The sequence below is a fragment of the Podarcis raffonei genome, chromosome 9 (genome assembly GCF_027172205.1).
Source record: "Podarcis raffonei isolate rPodRaf1 chromosome 9, rPodRaf1.pri, whole genome shotgun sequence".
Taxonomy (NCBI): Eukaryota; Metazoa; Chordata; class Lepidosauria; order Squamata; family Lacertidae; genus Podarcis; species Podarcis raffonei.
Genome location: NC_070610.1, coordinates 56,021,103 through 56,040,075, shown reverse-complemented (window position 1 = coordinate 56,040,075; position 18,973 = coordinate 56,021,103). Strand labels below are relative to the sequence as shown.

The following is an 18,973-nucleotide window of genomic DNA, read 5'->3' as shown; positions in this document are numbered from 1 at the left end:
ATGGGCCTTACTTGTGAGTAAAGTTGTTTAGGATTGTGGTGTGAATCATTGTAGGGAATTTTGGTCAGAACTTTAGAGAATTATTTCACTTACTTCCCTCTAAAGCCAGATGGCACAATCCATTTTCGTTCACAAAACAGGTCTTGGTCTTCTCTGAGCATCTTCTGTGTGATGACATCTCCAAACAGCAGCAATTTGAGTGCATAGACATGTACATAAGACCCTTCCCCACAACTATGTCTGTCTATCAGCTTCTCTGTTACTAATATATAAAAATCAATATCAATTCATTTCCTTCTGATACACCCTTCCCCTCAGCCTCCAGGTTCTCACCCAGGGTCCAAACAAACACCCAGCTCACCCACAAAAGCTTCACAAAGAGAGTTCCCAGAAACAGTAGGCATCACCCTAGTCTCTCACTCTAGACTTGCTTTTTATAGGCAGGCCCAAGGTGCGTGGCACTTCCTCAGGCTGCCCATAACTGTGTCCCATTCAGCTTTACTCTCCACACCCAGTGCCAGGTACAACAGGTTTGCTGAGTTTCCCAGGGGACCAAAGGCTAGGGAGATGACTACCCTCCACTCACAACCCTTTCTTCACCCTCTGTCCCCTCCTCCTTCTCCAAATGTTTTACTGTCCCATGGCAGGGCTTATATGGACATGCCCATATAACTTTTTTTAAGGGTCTCTCACCCACCTGAAACTTCAAGCCCCACCACCACCTGTGGGGGGAGGGGGTCAGGCAAACCTGGAGGTCAGCTCTGAGGGTCTGGAAACTGCAATGCCCCTTTTGACATATGACCCTGCAGAGAGTTCAAAGGGTAGTGCAGCCTTTGGCTTGAAGAAGGTTAGCCATCCCTTTTCTAGAGGGGTCTCCAATCATTTCCTAGTCATTATAGGCCATTATAGGCTTCCTTTAACAACAGAGATGCTTGCTACCAGTGGTATTTTTCTAGAAAAAAAGGTGCCAGAACTCACCATGATTGTCTCCCTTCTTCTCTTGTAATGGCAATGGTACCCACCTGAGAGGTGCCAGAACTGAGTTCTGGCAAGTTCCAGCTGATGAAAAGCCCTGTTTGCTACCTTTGTCAGGACTCTGGTTTGAGTCCCAACTTCCATTTTTTGCCTAAGAAAATTGTGTGCCTTACTGCCTTTAAAAGATACTGTAGGACTGGTGTGGGGAAGCTTTGGATGTCAGGAGCTGCCAACCGATAGCTCCCATTATCCCTGTCTATTTGCCATGCTTGCTAAGGGTGAAGGGAGTTGGAGTTGAGCAAAATCTGGAGGGCCAGATGTTCCCCACATCTGTGGTAGAACTACAAGCACCGGCTGCACTAGTGCTTAAATGAAATTATTTACCATACTATTATATTGGGTCATTGCTCACTGTTGCATCACAGATGCATCTAGTGCCCACTGCCAGAACTGAGACCAAAGTGATAAAGGCATCCAAGCCTTTAGGATATTGCATTCTGCCTTCACGGTTCTTATGCTAATAGAGAAAGGTCACCGTTGCGGTGAATGTAGCCTCCCACCCTTATTTCTGTACCATGGTTGCAATCCATTTGCACTTATAATTTGCAGTCTGCCATAATGTAAGCTTGTGCCGTATGTATACGCTGAAAGTACAGAAGTAGTTGAGAGTGAGACAAACAGTGCCATCTACTGTCCCACTACAGCTAAGTCAGGAAGGTACCAGGAAGAAATGGATGATGTTTTATACACGATGTAACAGTTGTAACCTATCTGTCAAATAGCAATTCTAATGTAGAGAAATGGATGACTTTTCCAGTCAAAGTCATCCATATTAACTGAGGTGGTAGTAGTGGTAGAGAGATCCAGTGCTGCTGCTGCTATTTCTGCTAAACACACACACACAAACACACACACACACACTCTTTGGAACTCCCTTCCTATTGACAGCAGGCAGGTGCCTTCACTGTTCTCTCTTTGGCACCTACAAAAATGCTTTTCTTTAGACAAGCCTACCCAGATATGTAGAATACTGATGTGTGTTTTAATCTGCTTTTAGTTTATTTCCTATTTCTTTGAAAGTTTTAAATAGTTCTTTTTAACTGCTTGTGCCAATTATTTTATTTTATTTTATTTTGTAAACTTCTCTGAGGGTTTGGGTTTTTTTGGGGGGGTTGCAATCAAGCAGTGTATAAATTTTATGAAATAAATAAATATACCAGAGAGTTTCAGAAGAAGCCTTCTTCAGACAATCACAAAACCAAAATATGAAAGGCAGCATTTCTCTACCTCTCCCCCGCCACTAGTACACCATCACTGTTACTGCCACATCATTCTCAGGAATCTCTAAAAACCTCCTCCCATGCAGTTAACCTTCCGTGGCAGAAAAGCCAACTAACTACATGGGCAGAAGCTTTCATACACATTCCTGGGAGTGATGCAAAAGCAACTGCAGAAGCAATGCCAACCATGCCAACCAGGTGTGCATTTAGGGAGCTTGGTCCACAAATAGCTATTATCCAAGCATATGAGCTTGTATAGCACATAAGGAGAAAACAGGAGTATGAGATAAGCCCTGCTGGATCAGACACATCTAGTCCAGCATTCTGCTCCCACAGTGGCCAAACTCACGGCAACGAGAAGCCCAGAAGTAGGCTAGGTGTTCAATGAGTGGTGACTTACCATGGTGTTCCTGTAACCACCTGGCATATTTGCCAGCTATGTCATCCTGCCAAGTGGTAAGAATATGATTATTTTATCATCATCATCATCAAGAGCACCTACACTTGATCATTAACCTGAAGAAGCAAAGACATGTCAAGATTTCCTTTGCCTCTTGGCAAATATGATCAGCTATTAAACCATGTGGTTACAAGCACCCTGTGATAATAGCAATCTGGTCATGTAACTATAGCCACCAAAAATGTACCATCCAACAAAGTGGTTCCCACACATCCTCCTTATCAATTACCGTATTTTTCGCTCTATAGGATGCACCTTTTCCCCTCCAAAAATTAAGGGGAAATGTGTGTGCGTCCTATAGAGCGAATGCAGGCTCCTTGGCTTCAGCGATAGCAACGCGAAGCCTCCGAAGCACCGTGGGAGCGCTCCCGCTGCACTCCAGAGGCTTTGCATTGCTTTCACTGAAGCCTGGAGAGCGAGAGGGATCGGAGAGCAAGAGGGATAGCCGCCTGAAGCCTTCAGAGTTCCCGCTGCGCTCCGCAGGCTTCAGGTTCCTTTTGCTGAAGCCGGGAGGGCAAGACTCTCCTGGCTTCAGCAGAGAGGGAGAGTTGTGCAGCGCCCCTTCAGCCAAGCGGGAGGAGAAATGGAAGGGGCTCCGTTTCTCCTGCCGCTTTGCTGAAGGGGCGCTGAGCAGAGAGGGGGAGAATTTTTTTTCTTGTTCTCCCCCTCTAAAACAAGGTGCGTCCTATGGTCCTGTGCGTCCTATAGAGTGAAAAATGTGATATATCACTTTAAACCTGACCTCAGGTATAAGATTTAGAAGAGGAGGGGTGGAAACCCACCCATCTCAATTAAAAACCAAAGCACGGGGGAGAGGGGTGATTAAAAAAGACAATTCAGCAGAAACACAGCTGTGTTCCCTGACAATACAATCTAGAGTGAAAAATAAACTTCTCTCCACGCTCCAATCTTGCATGTCTGCAGGATCCATTCTTTGGTCCCTGAAAGCAAGTTTCAACGCTTTCCAAAGGACAGATCTATTTTTTATCCAGCAGTGACATTGGGAGTCAGCATTTTCCAGCCTGACACATTTACTAGGCAGTGCATTAGCACTAAAGAGCTTGGAGAGAGAGAGAGAGAGAGAGAGCGCGCTCTGGCTGTGTTCTTTTTTGTTTACTGAGGCCCACATGGTGTACCTGGATTATAAATTCCTGTCTTGGTAAATGGATGAGTGTTATTTTAAGATGTGTTCTCGAATAATGGGAATATGAGCTCAACCAGGGTATAATGAGAACAATCTGCTCTCTTACATAAATAGCTTTTAATTGGGGGGAATAATTAAGGTCAATGAGAATTACATTTGTAACTGTTTAATCAAGGACAGATTTAAAAAATAACCCTCAAAAAAATCTCAGATCCCTTTCATTCATCTTGTACAACTTTTCTGTATAATCATTCTGGTCACAGATGAAATTCTTGGGCGACCAGCATCTTACACCCGGTGATCTTAGAAGCTCAGCATCCTACACCTGGATCTTGCACATCAAGGCTGGGGAACCTACAGCTCTCCAGATGTTGGAGGACCACAACTCCCATCAGCACCAGATTTAGGGCGGTGCAGGCAGTTCCTCCTCACAAGGCACTGAGCCAAGGGAGTACAAAATATCCTGTACTGCACTTGAGAGCATGCATAGAATAGAAAGTGAGAGGGAGGAAGGCATGAAAATAAGAGATATTTAGGGAACGCACAACATTTTGTCCTCATTCAGGGTGCCATATTACCAAAGTCTGTCCCTGATCCTATCATATTTAACTAGGGTCTGTGGCAGCTGAGGTTGAGGGGTGTTGTGGTCCAACATTTGGACGGCCACAGGTTCCTCAGCTTGGCACACACAATCACTCATTTTATTTGAATGCCACTTTTCCACCAAAGAATAATGCCCAAAGCGACTTACAACAAAGATATGTATTTCAAACATTACACAAGAAAATCCCAATAACATAGCAAAACAAAAATATTATAACATACCAAAAAACAACAAGCCATATTTCAATACCATAAATAGAACAACATGCAGCATCCAAAAGCAAAAATAACAAGGGAGCTTCACAGTTTCACTTTAGTCCTAGAAACACCCTTTTTGAGATGTTGCTCAGAGTCCATCTCCTGTAGCAGCTGTGTAACCAGCAGTTTGTTCAATGGAATTTACTTCTGACTGAATATGTTTAGAAAGCATCCATGCAGTTCATTGTTATGTGAGGAAGAACTTGATGATTCAGGCCAGTGGCCCATCTAGGACAGCATCCTGTTCTCCCCTCAAGTAGAACCTGAGTGCAATAGTCCTCCTGCCATTCCCGGCAGCTGGTACCAAGACACATGCTGCCTCTGACCATGTAGGCAGAGCATAGGCAAAGGGCCACTGATAGCATTCTCCCCCATGAATTTGTCTTATCCTCTTTTAAAGTCATCCATGTTTTTGGCCACGAATGCCTCCAATGGGAGCAAATGGTTTAACTTTGCGCTCGGTGAAGAAGCACTTTCTTTTGCCTGTCCTGTACCCTCCAACAATCCTCCAGCATCATTGGATGCCCATGACTTCTAACGTTAGGAGAGGAGAGAAAAGCATTCTCTATCCACTTTCTTCATGCCTTGCAGAATTGTATACACTTCTTGCATGTCAAGGATTGGTTCACACTTCTGCTGTGCCTGGAAAGCATGGGTCTGAGCAGTTTTCCCTTTGCCCCTCTCCTTACCAAGGGGAAAACTGCTCTTTAGCAATAGATTGGAACAAATGGCAATCCGGGGAAAACCCAAATTGTCATTTTCTCCAATTGAGCACTAAAGGTAGCAGGGTTTATTGGTCTGTGTTTTGCTTTTGCTTTTATCGTGTATTTTGTGCCTTTATGTTTAATTTTTATATTGTGAACTGCCCTTAGATCTGCAGATGAAGGACAGTGTACAAATCTTAATAAGAATAAAACAGTTTTCCCTGGGGGGAATCAGAAGGACAAGAGGACGTGTGGCTAAGCCCTCCCATGCCTTTCCTCTAAATTAGGTAAAAGGTAAAGGGGCCCCTGACTATTAGGTCCAGTCGTGACCGATTCTGGGGTTGCGGGTCTCATCTTGCTTTATTGGCAGAGGGAGCCAGCGTGCAGCTTCCGGGTCATGTGGCCAGCATGACAAAGCTGCTTCTGGTGAACCAGAGCAGCTCACGGAAACGCCGTTTACCTTCCTGCTGGAGCAGTACCTATTTATCTACTTGCACTTTGATGTGCTTTCAAACTGCTAGGTTGGCAGGAACAGGGACTGAGCAACGGGAGCTCACTCCATCGCAGGGATTCGAACCGCCGACCTTCTGATTGGCAAGTCCTAGGCTCTGTGGTTTAACCCACAGAACCACCCACATCCCAACTTCCTCTAAATTAAAATACTGCAACCTTCCCCAGGAGTATTTCCTATAGTGTTCAGTGGGAACCTGAATTTCCTTGAGAACCTTGTCCACAGCACTGTTATTTCCTTTAACCCTCTCTGTGCTTTGGAAACTTGCCTGTTGCTTGCATGCAGGTTTTAAACTGACTGCAGCAGCACGTAAGTGAGATATACCAACAGTGACACTCGCACTCTGGCCAGAGACATGATGCCGCACTGCTCAGAAGGTTTCTGCATGAAGTTGGTTCATGGCTGGAATAGGCAAGAAGGAAGGAGATTAAGAGGCACATCTGTTACATTATTCAAAGCCACCCTCAGATTTTTGAATCATGCCCATGAAACAACAGGAAGCCAATGCAGACTGCAACGTTGCAGTTGCTGATCCACAGAGTCAGGAGGGTGGCAACTGCATGCTGCAGAACTTCTAACTGTTAGAATTCCTGATCTATGATTGCAGTCATGGGATTTTTGTCTATCACATGACAGTATAGGTTTTGACTCCACAAAGTGGGAAGTGACGGAGACAGGATGTTTGTGTTACTGTGTTCCGTGAAGTGGGACTATTGTGCTTTGTTCTTTTTCTCTTGGCTGTCTGATGCTAGAGAGAGAGGGAGCCATGTTGCAGAGGTCCATGTGTGTTTATATGTAAATAAAGTAGATTAGCCAAAATGCTGAGTTGCTGGGGTCTGTCACATGCATGATGCGCAAACTCTGCGGATCCCTAAGTGTGCCAGTGTCGGTTGGCATTGGTCGCTGTGATGTTCGGGCTGAAGAAAGCTTATGAAGCTCTCGAACGATCGACCAGGAGGGAGAGAACATGCCAGTCAGGCATGTGTCTCTGCCAGAGTCCTACTCGAGTGTTGGCTCAACTCCTGACACTAAAATCAGACCATTAAAGCTGTTGAGGTGGGTGTTCATACTAATATTGAGTATCTGTTTCCATTTTCTCCAACAGAAATATTTAAAAGACCATGAATTCAAAAATGCAAAAACAAGTGACTTCTGGAAAGCCCTGGGAGAGGTATGTGTATGTATGACTATGAATCAGTACAAATGTTTGTATTATTTTATTAGGGGCAGCCTCCTAGTCCCACTTCCCCCATCTTTCTGCTCAGCTAGGAAATCTAATCTTAAAAACAACTTCTCTCCATACATTTTGAATGCATTGCTTCTGGCTCACACAAACTCCCACTAAGTGCGACAGCATTTCTCAGTAAGAAAATGCCTCAAGGCAGGTGGATAAGAAGAAAGCCATAATGAAAATAAACTGCAAAAGAACTTCAACGTATTGGGCATATCTGTGCAGCATTCTTCATCCATAACCTGCCCTGCTATTTTTAAACAAGGAAGTGGCTCGCCTGGTGGTGCGGAACTGCAGCAATAGGCCTCCTGCAGCAGTATCTCCTAGTGGGAAGGACGAGGAGGTGGCTGCACAGACAACCTGCAGGATTGGCTCAGCTGGTGCACCTGCCACCTTGTCCCTCCTAGTAAGTGGCACAGCCCCACTGTCAGGAGGCTTATGCTGCAGCTCCACCCCACTAAGTGAGATTCTCCTGCAAGAGCAACATCAAGTACCTTACACCTCTTAAATAAGACTGCTGAAGTAAAGAAAGCTTGGGTTAACCAGGAGTGTACTTTTGTGAAAGTACTGTTGGCTATTTGCAGTTTAGTAGCGCAGAGAGCTTGCTGGGGAGACCATGCATTAAAAAGAAAGGACTCAAAAATAACTTAAACAAGGTTTTAATAAGAAAAACAAAAACTCCTTTTACACTAAATACATTAACAACCAAACCAGACCCAACCACCAACCCATCCCCCAGGGTAATGGGAGAGCTAGGTGCTGCTCCTTATATACTACACCCAAAAGCTGACACACCTTAATCAAATACAACTCAGCAGCACCTGCTGTGCTTCACAGCTGCAAAGCTGGGTCTCGTTATCTTGCTCTGGCCCTTGCTCTGGCCCCTTAAAGACATACACATCGGGTGCAACAATGATGAACCTTTACATTTAAAGAAACCATTCAACATTTCCCCTGCGGTTCATCATTGTGGAACAAAAACATAAAGCATACTTTGTACATGTTTTTCATGTGTAACCTTTGGAAGTGCTTTTGTAAAAATGTCTGCAATTTGATTGTCACCTGGAACATATTCAAATACAATCATTTCGTCAGCAATTAGTTTCTTTACAAACTGTAAACGTAACCTTAAGACTCTAGTGCGCTGCGTATTGGTCTCTGAACACAGGATAGCAAGTCCGCTCTGAGAATCAAGGTAAACTTTTACTGGTAGTGTTACTTGCATCTGTAGGTCTGCGAATACTTGCAGATACCATTCTACATCACGAGTGGCCTGAACGCATGCACATAATTCACTCTCTGTTGTGGAGAGACAAATAATGGTTTGTGTCTGGGACTTCCATTCAAATGGACAACCGTTATAACAAAACACCATACCAGACACACCCCTGCAATTATTTTGTTCCACTGCATGAGATGCATCACAGAAAATTTCAAAACCTTTGTCAATACATGTTGTAAACTGCAACCTATAATGTTTGGTGTGTTTAAGGTACATTACCACTCTCTTAAGAGCAGAGAAACATTGCATAGTGGGCTTTTCCACATTGTGATGCATCTTTTAACAAAAGCTTAACTGTTTCATATTTTACACTTGGTGAATAACACAAATCATAATCTTCGCCTGGAATTTGTTGAAAACCCCTAGCAACTAGTCTTGCTTTGTACCTTACAACTTCATTTTTGTCATTCATTTTAACTCTATAAACCCATTTTGAATCAATAAGTCTCATATCTGGGGTTTGTGGTACAAGAGACCAAGTGTTATGCTCTTTTAAAGAAGCTATCTCAGAGTTCATAGCTTTATACCAATTTGCAGCTTGTTGCTTAGGTAATTTCTGAACATCATTGTAGCTTTTTGGCTCAAAAACTGCCTTATTGGCATACACAGTATTAAAATGTTCATCTGCAAAACGTTGTGGCTTCTGTCTCTTTCTATCTGAACGTCTCAGTCCGGAAGGAGAGTCAGACTCCTCAGACTTAATGGGACTAAGTGAACCACTAGTTTCAGGTTGTAAATCATTGTCAGATTGAAGAGATGCCTGTTGGCTAAGCTCACGATCAGAAAACTCAAGAGAATCTAACCTCCCCTCGGGTCCCTTTAACTTTAAATCATCAAACAAATCAGATTCAACAGACTTTTTGTCTTTTTCCATTAATTCAGAAGCACCATTTCCTGCTGCTGCTGCTTCTTCCTCTTCTTCCTCAGTATTATCTATACCATCAGTATCTTGGAAGACAGCAACTCCATTCCAATTTACAGTTTGTATCATGCTTCTGGTAATATGAAATTTGCCAGTTGCTGGCATGTAAATTCTGTACGCCCCCTGCTGGTAGCCCATTAATTTTCCCTGGACACTACGTTCACCCAATTTCTGCTTAGCAGGATAATGCATAATTACATCTGAACCCCAAATGCGTAGGTATTTCAGATTAGGGCGTTTTTTAAACAGCTTCTCATAGGGGGTAACATCTAAACCAGAATGATAACTGCGATTTCTAACATAACAAAACGCATTAAGCGCTTCAGCCCAAAAGTCTTTGGGCAGATTAGCATCGTGCAGATACGTTTTAACCCCTGCCTGTAGGTCACGCTGCACAACTTCAACAAGCCCATTTTGCCAGGGACTTCGGGGGCAAGATAACTCATGAGTAGTCCCCTGCGCTTCCAGGAATTTCTCAAAATCCTCAGAAACAAATTCCCCGCCCCGGTCAGAAAATAGGTTCTTAATTGGTTTGTTAAAGTGCGTTTTTACCCAGTTGCAAAAAACTTTGTACTTCTCAAATGCTTGGGACTTCTCAGCTATTGCATAAGTCCAACAATATCTACTATACTGGTCTATCAGAGTAAGCCAGTACTTAGAACCTCCTAATGATGGTGGGAGTGGCCCAACTAAATCACAATGTACACGCTCAAATGGCTCAGTTACTTTCCTATCTGAGCACCTACCCTTGCGTGCAACCTTAATCTTATTCTTGCAACAGGATAGACATTGCATAAAGAATTTACATGGTTTTAAGTTGAGGCCATTAACAATATTCTTTGTCTTAATTACATCAGCAAAATTCAGGTGTCCCAGAATTCTGTGTGCTTCATGGACACACCCGGAATGAGGCCTTACATTCCTCAACCCCTGGCTTGACTGTGCTGCTCTGCAGTTTATAGGCAATTGGGAGTAGGTGCGAAAATGCAGTCTATATAAACCATAAGATTCCCGGGCATATAATAGACGTTTGTTCCCATCAAAAAACTCACACATTGACTTTAAGAAACGCACAGTTATGCCTTGACGAGCAAAGCACCTTACTGACAATAAATTGTCCACTGACGGGCAGTAAATGCAGTTCGCTATTGTAATGTTTAAAGAGTCAAGTTTAACAGTACCCCTGCCAAGCGACTGCAAGACTTGTGAATTGGCTAAATGTACATTACCAATTTCCTCTTCGAAAGAAATAAACAAGCTTCGATCGTTGCAAATATGCTGAGATGCTCCTGAGTCCACAACAAAAGACTTCCACTTGGCACGTTTAAGTCTTTTACGATCTGTTGTCCTAGCATGGAAAACTCGCGGCTCGTTTCTGTCTCTACTATATGATGTCGGCTGCTGGGCTGACAACCGTGACTGACGAACAGAAACAGGCTTGGGAGTACTTTGCTTTCTTTTGGATCTGCAGTCCTTTGCAAAATGTCCTTGTTTATTGCAGAACCAACAACGCTTGGCAGTTTTAAATACAGTTGTATCACCACAAGTTTGCATATGGCGTTCCTCATTACTTCTGGAAATAGGAGTGCTTATGGCACAAGCCTCCCTTCTATCCAACTTGCCCATTAATCTTGCTGTTACCCCTTCCACAGTTAATTGTGCTGGTGGAACAGCAGATATCTGGCTAGCTATACCATCAAAGTCCTCGTTAAGGGAACAAAGAATGATAAAAACATACTGAATATCAGGTATGTCCATGTCCCTTCGAATTAATTCGCCACGTATTGCCTCCAGACGTCTCAAGTGTGCTGCCAAATCACCACCAGGCTGCAACTTCGTCTGGTACAACTGCTTGAAAAACGTCAATGCAGATGCTGACTCTTTTCTAACATGCACTGCTGCAAGACTGTCCCACATTTCTTTGGCAGTTTTCTTATTTCTTATATAGACTACTTGCTGGTCACTGACTGCCAAATTAATTATCGCCCTGGCTTTTGCATCTCCTTTTGACCAAGCATTAGTCACAGGGTCAGGAGGGTCATCAGTTACATAGGTCCATACTTCTCTAGAGGTCAAAAGCGCCTCCACCCGAAAAGACCCTAAACTATAGTTCTCATCTGTTAGCTGTGGGAAGACCAGAGCCTTCTCAGCTTCAGGAACCCGGTCAACCATTCTGGAACTCTTCCAGACCCACAGAACTACGCTAACAGGAGAAGGAGTTTTCAAACCTTTCTCAGAGTCCAAAAATATGCAGTCATCCACTCAGCAGCTGGGCCCATAACCAAAGATGTTGGCTATTTGCAGTTTAGTAGCGCAGAGAGCTTGCTGGGGAGACCATGCATTAAAAAGAAAGGACTCAAAAATAACTTAAACAAGGTTTTAATAAGAAAAACAAAAACTCCTTTTACACTAAGTACATTAACAACCAAACCAGACCCAACCACCAACCCATCCCCCAGGGTAATGGGAGAGCTAGGTGCTGCTCCTTATATACTACACCCAAAAGCTGACACACCTTAATCAAATACAACTCAGCAGCACCTGCTGTGCTTCACAGCTGCAAAGCTGGGTCTCGTTATCTTGCTCTGGCCCTTGCTCTGGCCCCTTAAAGACATACACATCGGGTGCAACAATGATGAACCTTTACATTTAAAGAAACCATTCAACAAGTACCAGCTCAGTTCTGGTTCTGAGAAGAAATTCCAGGGTTCAGAATGTGCTCAGAGGCACCTTGTTCTTTAATTCTGACCATAGGCTTGTTCACACATTACACAAATGGTTTTTTTAAAAGAGTGTACAGCTTTGTGCAGCTCAGCTGTTGTATACACAGATGCACTGACTGTACACTTGTTGGATGTTACTGTGCTCAACTCTTTGTGTACAGAGTTGTAAATTTGTTGAATGGAACATGTGAAGACGCATATATTTTTTGCTCCTAGTTCTGGCTGGTAGATCTTGAATCTCTAGTGGTTCCAGTGAATTGGTTCTAATGAGCCTGAAGACTGCTCCCCTCTGGCCTATTGCCTTTTATCAGTGCAGTCCTTGCTGTCCTGATTGCAAAATTATGGAGAGGAGAAAAGAGAACATGAATGAATCTAGAAGCACAGATCACTAGGAATGGATGTCTGGTGGCAGTCTTGAGATTCTTTTATTCTTCTATCTTTTGGGGGAGGAATAGAAGCAGTTTGACTAAAAGTGCTAAGCAAGACTCGGCCGAAAGGATACACTCTTCTTATCAACCCCAGTTGGATTCTCAGATCCTTTGAAACCCATTTTTTCTTTAGGACCATTAATCATGTGTGCATGTGTTTAGAATGAAGCTGTCAGACAGCATCTCAGGCAGATTCCCTGTGGCTTTCGTAGCCACAGTGCATGCAGACAAGTAGCCATGGCACTTTCTCCCATCACTGTGGCACACTTGGGTGGGTGACGTTGTTGCCTACAGAGCCAGAGCTTATATCTGGGGGGGCGGGGATGAGATTTCTTCCAGGCACCTTGTCTCTGGCAATGTCCAAATCCCTCTCCTTCCTTTCGTTATACTAATCATAGCAAACATCTTCATATTGAATTTGCTATACTTCCCCCCACAACTTTCATGGAAGGGAAATATGAAAGATATTGAATGCTGTCACCTAAGGTGGCTTGTGATATCTTGAGCATTCACCTCTGCAGGAACTCCAAAATGTTGCCAACTATGCAAACAGTGTATAATGACTGGCTGGCCTTTCCTTGTTGTTTACAATCAATAAATACTGTTATTTAGACCAGCTATGCCCATGCGTTTTCCAAAGCCAGCATTTAGAAGAGAAAACTGTAGGTTCTCACCTCCTGAGCAGAAGAGTAATATCCTTCTTCAGTCTCCTTTTGGCGTTCTCAGCATGATCATCCACTGTTATTCTTAGGTCAGTGGTTATCCTGTCCAAGAAGTGATGGACACCTGGACCAAGCAGATGGGCTACCCTGTGCTGAATGTTCTTCCAAACTCAATGATCACACAACAGCGCTTTCTCCTGGATCCCACAGCAGACCCTTCCCAGCCAGCTTCTGAATTCGGGTACAGTTTCTCCAGTAGATGAGTATGCATTTTGCAATGCCAGTCAGAGTCCAAATGGAGATGTTCTGCTTCTCCAAAGGCTTTAGATAAAACAAATCCCCTCTCCCCTGTGAAAAGCTGTGCATAATTTTTTTTTAAGCGGCATTGAAGTTGGGTCTATGTAAGTACTCTGCCACCTTGGTAGCACTGGGCTCAACTCACCACAGCAGATGTGTGCCTTAATCCTTTTTTGTTGGTGTTGTTTATTTAATCTAGCCAAACTATGGGCCATTGCTACAGTACATTGCATTGATGCTGTTTTTATTTTGGTGGTGGTGTTTTATTAAAAAAGTGAAATCTCTCTCTTTTCCAAATGTTCAGCTATAGGTGGAATATCCCAGTGAAATGGTATGAGGGAGCTGACACTGATACAATATTCTACAATAAATCAAATTTAGCAGGTAATCCTCATTAGCAGGCAATAGCTGTCTATGCAATAAAGTTTATTAAGCAGTGTGCAAACATCAAGCTTCATGTTAAACATTAGTCTTTTGTGCTCCACAAGCTGGCATAGTAAATATGTGACCTGGGTAGAACCCAGCAACATTTACTGCCCTCCTACAAAAGTGTTGTGATTTGCTGAACTCATCTCCCAATCTTTTCTTGTGTGACATGCTGCTTTTAAATCTGCTGCTTTTTCTTAACTGCTGTTGGGTTTGCTTGTTTGATTCCTTTTTAGGTTGTGTTCCTCTTATTGTGCTAATTTTGTGTAAGCTGCCTTGTGCACTTTTGTAGAAAAGTGGGGCATAGGTACTCTGAAATACCAATAATAACATGTTGGATTATGGACACGTAAAACAGCAAAAGAATCACAAAATTATTCTGCCCAAATCCCATCAAATTGGCCCTAACTGGACAAGTGATAAGCGCCAAATTTGGGGTTAAACCACAGTCAAGAAATTGTTTGAATGTTTCATCATGAGGCCCAAATACAGAAGGTACTTCTGAAAAACTTTGCAAGGAAGCTGACTGAAAGTTCTGCACTGCTGAACATAAGATGTGTTCTAGATTTATAATGGAGCAATCAGATCATTATTTGCCAGCAGTTCACTCACACAGGAGCATTGCATGCCACCATAATAAGGGCATTGTCATAAGACTGAAGTGCTTTTGACTTGGTGGCTGAGTATGTGACAACAGAAGAGTGATAACTGAGTGTTGCAATCAAGTCTATGACAAAAGACAGGGGAGAAATCTGATTTGTAAACAGCTAAAATCCAAAGTCCAGTGATCTCTGTAGACTACTCAATAGTCAGATATATCCCTATTTAACTCAGTGTAGCTGGCTTCCAAGTAAATAGAATCATGTGGCCCCTAAAACCAATAATAAATGTTAACAAAAAACCAAAACAAAACACTGCCCCATTTATCACGGGGTGATAAATATTTCCAATTAACGTCCTGTCTGCATGTGAAAATTGCCAATTAAACTACATTTTATTACATCTGTAAAGTTCATTTCAGCTTCTTCTTTTTCTTTTCTTTTTAAAGTCCTGTTATCACAGTGAAATGCTTTCTAAGTTGGGACAGCGAAGGTTACATAGCTAAAGAACCTTCCAAAGTGATTTTAATTAAATTGGCTCAAATTTCTTCTGAACACAGTGTGTAACTGTTGGATTTGCGTTGTCTTCAGGAGGTACTAGAACAGGAAGAATGTTGGGGGAAGTTAAGGAGAGAGGTAGCCTTGCCACTGATATCTAATTCTGCTGATAACATCCAGACTTGATTACTACCATATGTTGCGTTGCGTGTGCAGCTGCCCTGGGAACTTCGGTGGGTTCATAACATGGCAGCCAGACTATTGACTGGAACTGACTGGTTGAAATGTATGTTGGCAGCAGGAGTGGTCAGGGAGGAGGGTCGGCACCACACACCTGGCCTTTATCAGAGGTTATCAGAGGACTGCTTTCTCCTGTGGGAGAAGGCAGAACATGCCCAACGACCCAGCTCTTGAATGTCCAGCCAAGATGTTCCTTCTTTAACTGGCTCTAGGTCCATCTTTGTCCTGCCAACAGATCTAGTTTTCAAGTACTCTCCACCACCACCACTCATAGCTAGTCTTGGCTGTTTGATTATATAGGTTTCATTAATGTTTGTTGTTTTAATATTTATATGTAAGAAGCATTGTGAGAGTCACCTGAAAGGAGGAGTATGTAAGTTCATCCAACAGACTTTGATGCACACAATAAAACTTTATTCCCCTGTCCCCTCCCTCTAAAGCATCCTCAAAATCAGGATCAAAGAGTTGTGAGACCCGGTGAAGCAGATTTTGAGGGTGCATAGTATAACACTGCTCACACCACATTGAACCGGGATAGCTCAGTTGGTTAGAGCATGGTGCTGATGATGCCAAGGTTGCATCCAACATTAATAATAAACATCTGCATTTTTTTAAAAAAAAGGGCACAGAAAGGCAAAAATGTTTTGAATGACCCATCTAATTTGACCATCACATATAATTTTGGTTCTTCCTTGTTCCAGTTCGAAACTAACATAATTTGGAGAGTTGATATATCATCTAGTCACATGTTCAAAAGTCCTTCACCACTGTTTGTTTGTTTTTAACCACCACAGGAATTACTATTACGCGACCCAACAATCCTGATCCCAATTCTTTCTTGAAAGTGAACCAGGATCATGTTGGGTTCTATCGGGTCAACTATGCAACACAAGCCTGGGAAGACTTAGCCAGGATTATGGAGGCCAACCACAAGGTCAGTCTGCTGAACAGTTGCTTTATGGGATGTATAGATGTTCACTCAGGGCCAGATTGAACTAATGCAGTGCCCTAGTAGCAACAAGCACAACAGCTTCCACTGCTGCAAGCATGCTTTCTTCCCTCTCGCTGTGTGCTGTTGGGTGCCCCCTGCACTTCCCCCCAATCCACTCTGGAGCATTGGGGAAACACCCAGAATAGCACACAGGGGGAGGAGAGGGAATGATGGGATGGTCAGAAGAGTGTGGTGTTGAACAGCTATGATTTTATTTCATCCTTTGGTTTTGCCACCAAGAACTCACCTGCTTCTTTCCTTTTTCTCCCATAAGCAATTTAGTCTGGCGGATCGTGCTGGCTTTTTGGAGGATGCATTTTCATTGGCCAGGTAAGTGTCATAATCAAAGGAACTCAAGTAGACATGTCATCTTATTATTTGTACCACACAACACTGAAATTTGGTTAGCCATCATTATATTTAACTGAAGAAAAAAAGAGAAATTGTGTTTTATAAGTATATTGTTGCAGTAACCTTTGTCCTCCCTGTCTTAAGGCTGCAATCCTAGGCTTCCTTCCTTAGGAGCAAAACCCATTTTTCAGTGGAACTCACTTCAGAATAGATATGCATGGGAGCAGGCAACATGGCTGAGGGACCCCTTTCATGTGATTGAATGCTTACCTGTTCTAGGAAGGGAGTGACTTAGCCCCAAAGTAGCATCTAGGACAAGAGAGATGAACCTGTGGCCCTCCAGATGTTGGACTTCAGCTTCCAGCAGCCTCGGTCAAGTGGCCAGTGATCAGAGGCAACATCTGTAGCACCATAGGGTTTTTCTTCCCTGATCCAGAATCACGGCATTCTTACATTTCACAATCAAAGCCAGGAGTAACTGACCACTGGTTAAAGTTGGAGTCTGACAGCATATGGAGGGTACCACTGATGACTGATCCTTCACAGCTTCAATAGCAGCAGATATATTGTCTCCACAGAGCCATAATGGTTTCTTAGAACTCTGGCAAGTGCCTTCTTTCCTCATGTTTTATTATATAACTGGATCTAGGCAGGAGGTTAACTTATAATTGATTTAAAGCTGCAGCCCTGAGCCTGACGACTGCACAAAGTAACATGTTTGCACGAGACTCTTGAATCGTAGCACCTGCCCTGGTTTGCTAGATTCCCATCTAAGGGGGATAATCTCAATTCCTATCTTGCTTGTGAATATCAGACACATTGAATCAATACTTCTGACACTTGCAGGGTGGGGCGGGGGCTTCCATCCAGAAGTACCCCAGGATCAAATTGCACGCCACTGTGATGAAAGTTTGAGGCGCTTCCTGTCTATTATGACCCAGTACTGGCAATTGCTTTTGCTATGGAATGAAGCTGAAGAGCTCTTGTGAGAGTAGAACTAAGAAACTGTGTACAGAAAGGATAAATGCAGACAACTGGGGAGACTCTTCATAGAAATCTTGTAGAAAGTCAAGAGAACATAAAGGCAACTTGAAACTCGTTGCTAAATCCGTTAGGCATGGATCTGGAATAACAAAATGAAGGCAGAATCAAAGTCTGGTTCCTAAGTTGCTTGGAGTTACTCAGATGGCTGTCCATCCCCAGCCCCAAAAAGAGAGAAACAGCATTCCCCAGAGACAGATTCTCAGGCACAAACCAAAACACTGCTATCCTTCAGAATTCACGATTATCCAAATTTAGCGATACAGTTCTCTAACCAATGTTTGCAAAAATGCATGTATTAGGGGAAAGTGTGCATAAAACAACTTGCAAACAACTTGTACATCAGTCAAAACTGTATATTACACATGTGTTTATTAGGAGAAATTCACACTAAAATGCTGATGACTTTTATTGCCATCCCAACTCCCTTCCACAAGTAATTTTTGGTATGGGACAAAACACAATTGATGCTGTTCAGGGATATCTATCTCACAGGCAGCAGAGGTCTTGATGTCTTTCCTGGTTCCTTTTTGCATCCTTGTTGACAGCATTCCAAATCCTGCACACAAGTGAGCCTTTTAAGCATCTAGCACTATTGCAGGAGGAGATGAACTAATCACCAAGCATTACTGTTGTGACATCTAAAGGACAAAACGTTCTGAAATTACATTGATGCAAACCTCCATGAATTATTGCTGTAGTAACGTCTGACTTTTCTCATTCAGGGAGGGATGGGAGATGCAGAATAGGAGTCCGACTTCCTCCCCCATACTACATGCAGGATAGATTTCTCCTCCTCCTCCCACCTCCCAAAAATATGCTGGTCTGCTCTGTCATGAAACTGGGCATGCCTCCAGAGCAGGCTTTGAGGGCAATCGCTGTGTTATTACAAGTTCCCCAACAGACACAGTGCTGATCTGTTGCTTGTTTTTGATGTGCCTCAATTTAATCTTAAAGCCAGTCAACATAAACTGAATTCTCATGAGTGCCTGAAAATGTCCAAGCTGAAAATGCCATATGAATGAGGAATTAAGACAGTTAAAGTCTGCCTTACTTCCTCTTTGTGGTATTTGGGAGACTGAAAGATTTTGATACATTGCCTAAAATATACATGCCTTAAATTTCCTCTGCAGTTGACATAGGCAGAGTTTCACTGGGAGTAAGAATTTATCCATCCTTGTCGCTATGCAGTTTAACCCTGTAAAGCACAGGAATTTGGAGATACCCAGAATTTGTTTAAAGGCCTTTCTCACCCCCACTTCACAAGCTTTTCAGGTCACTTTCACATATTGTTCATCATTAATTGCTTTTAAAATGCATACCCTGCTTTTTCCATGCACAAATGAG

The 18,973-nt window shown here is 43.0% G+C and overlaps 1 protein-coding gene across 2 annotated transcripts in view; it reads left to right on the top strand.

Moving 5' to 3' along the window:
- ENPEP (glutamyl aminopeptidase) overlaps positions 1 to 18,973 on the top strand; it is a 59,765-nt gene that overhangs the window by 29,415 nt on the left and 11,377 nt on the right. For both annotated transcript variants that reach the window (XM_053403784.1, XM_053403785.1), the window contains exons 9-13: positions 7,041 to 7,106; positions 13,273 to 13,424; positions 13,785 to 13,864; positions 16,038 to 16,177; positions 16,509 to 16,564. In XM_053403784.1, coding sequence (XP_053259759.1) covers positions 7,041 to 7,106; positions 13,273 to 13,424; positions 13,785 to 13,864; positions 16,038 to 16,177; positions 16,509 to 16,564 — 494 coding nt within the window. The remainder of the gene's footprint in view (positions 1 to 7,040; positions 7,107 to 13,272; positions 13,425 to 13,784; positions 13,865 to 16,037; positions 16,178 to 16,508; positions 16,565 to 18,973) is intronic.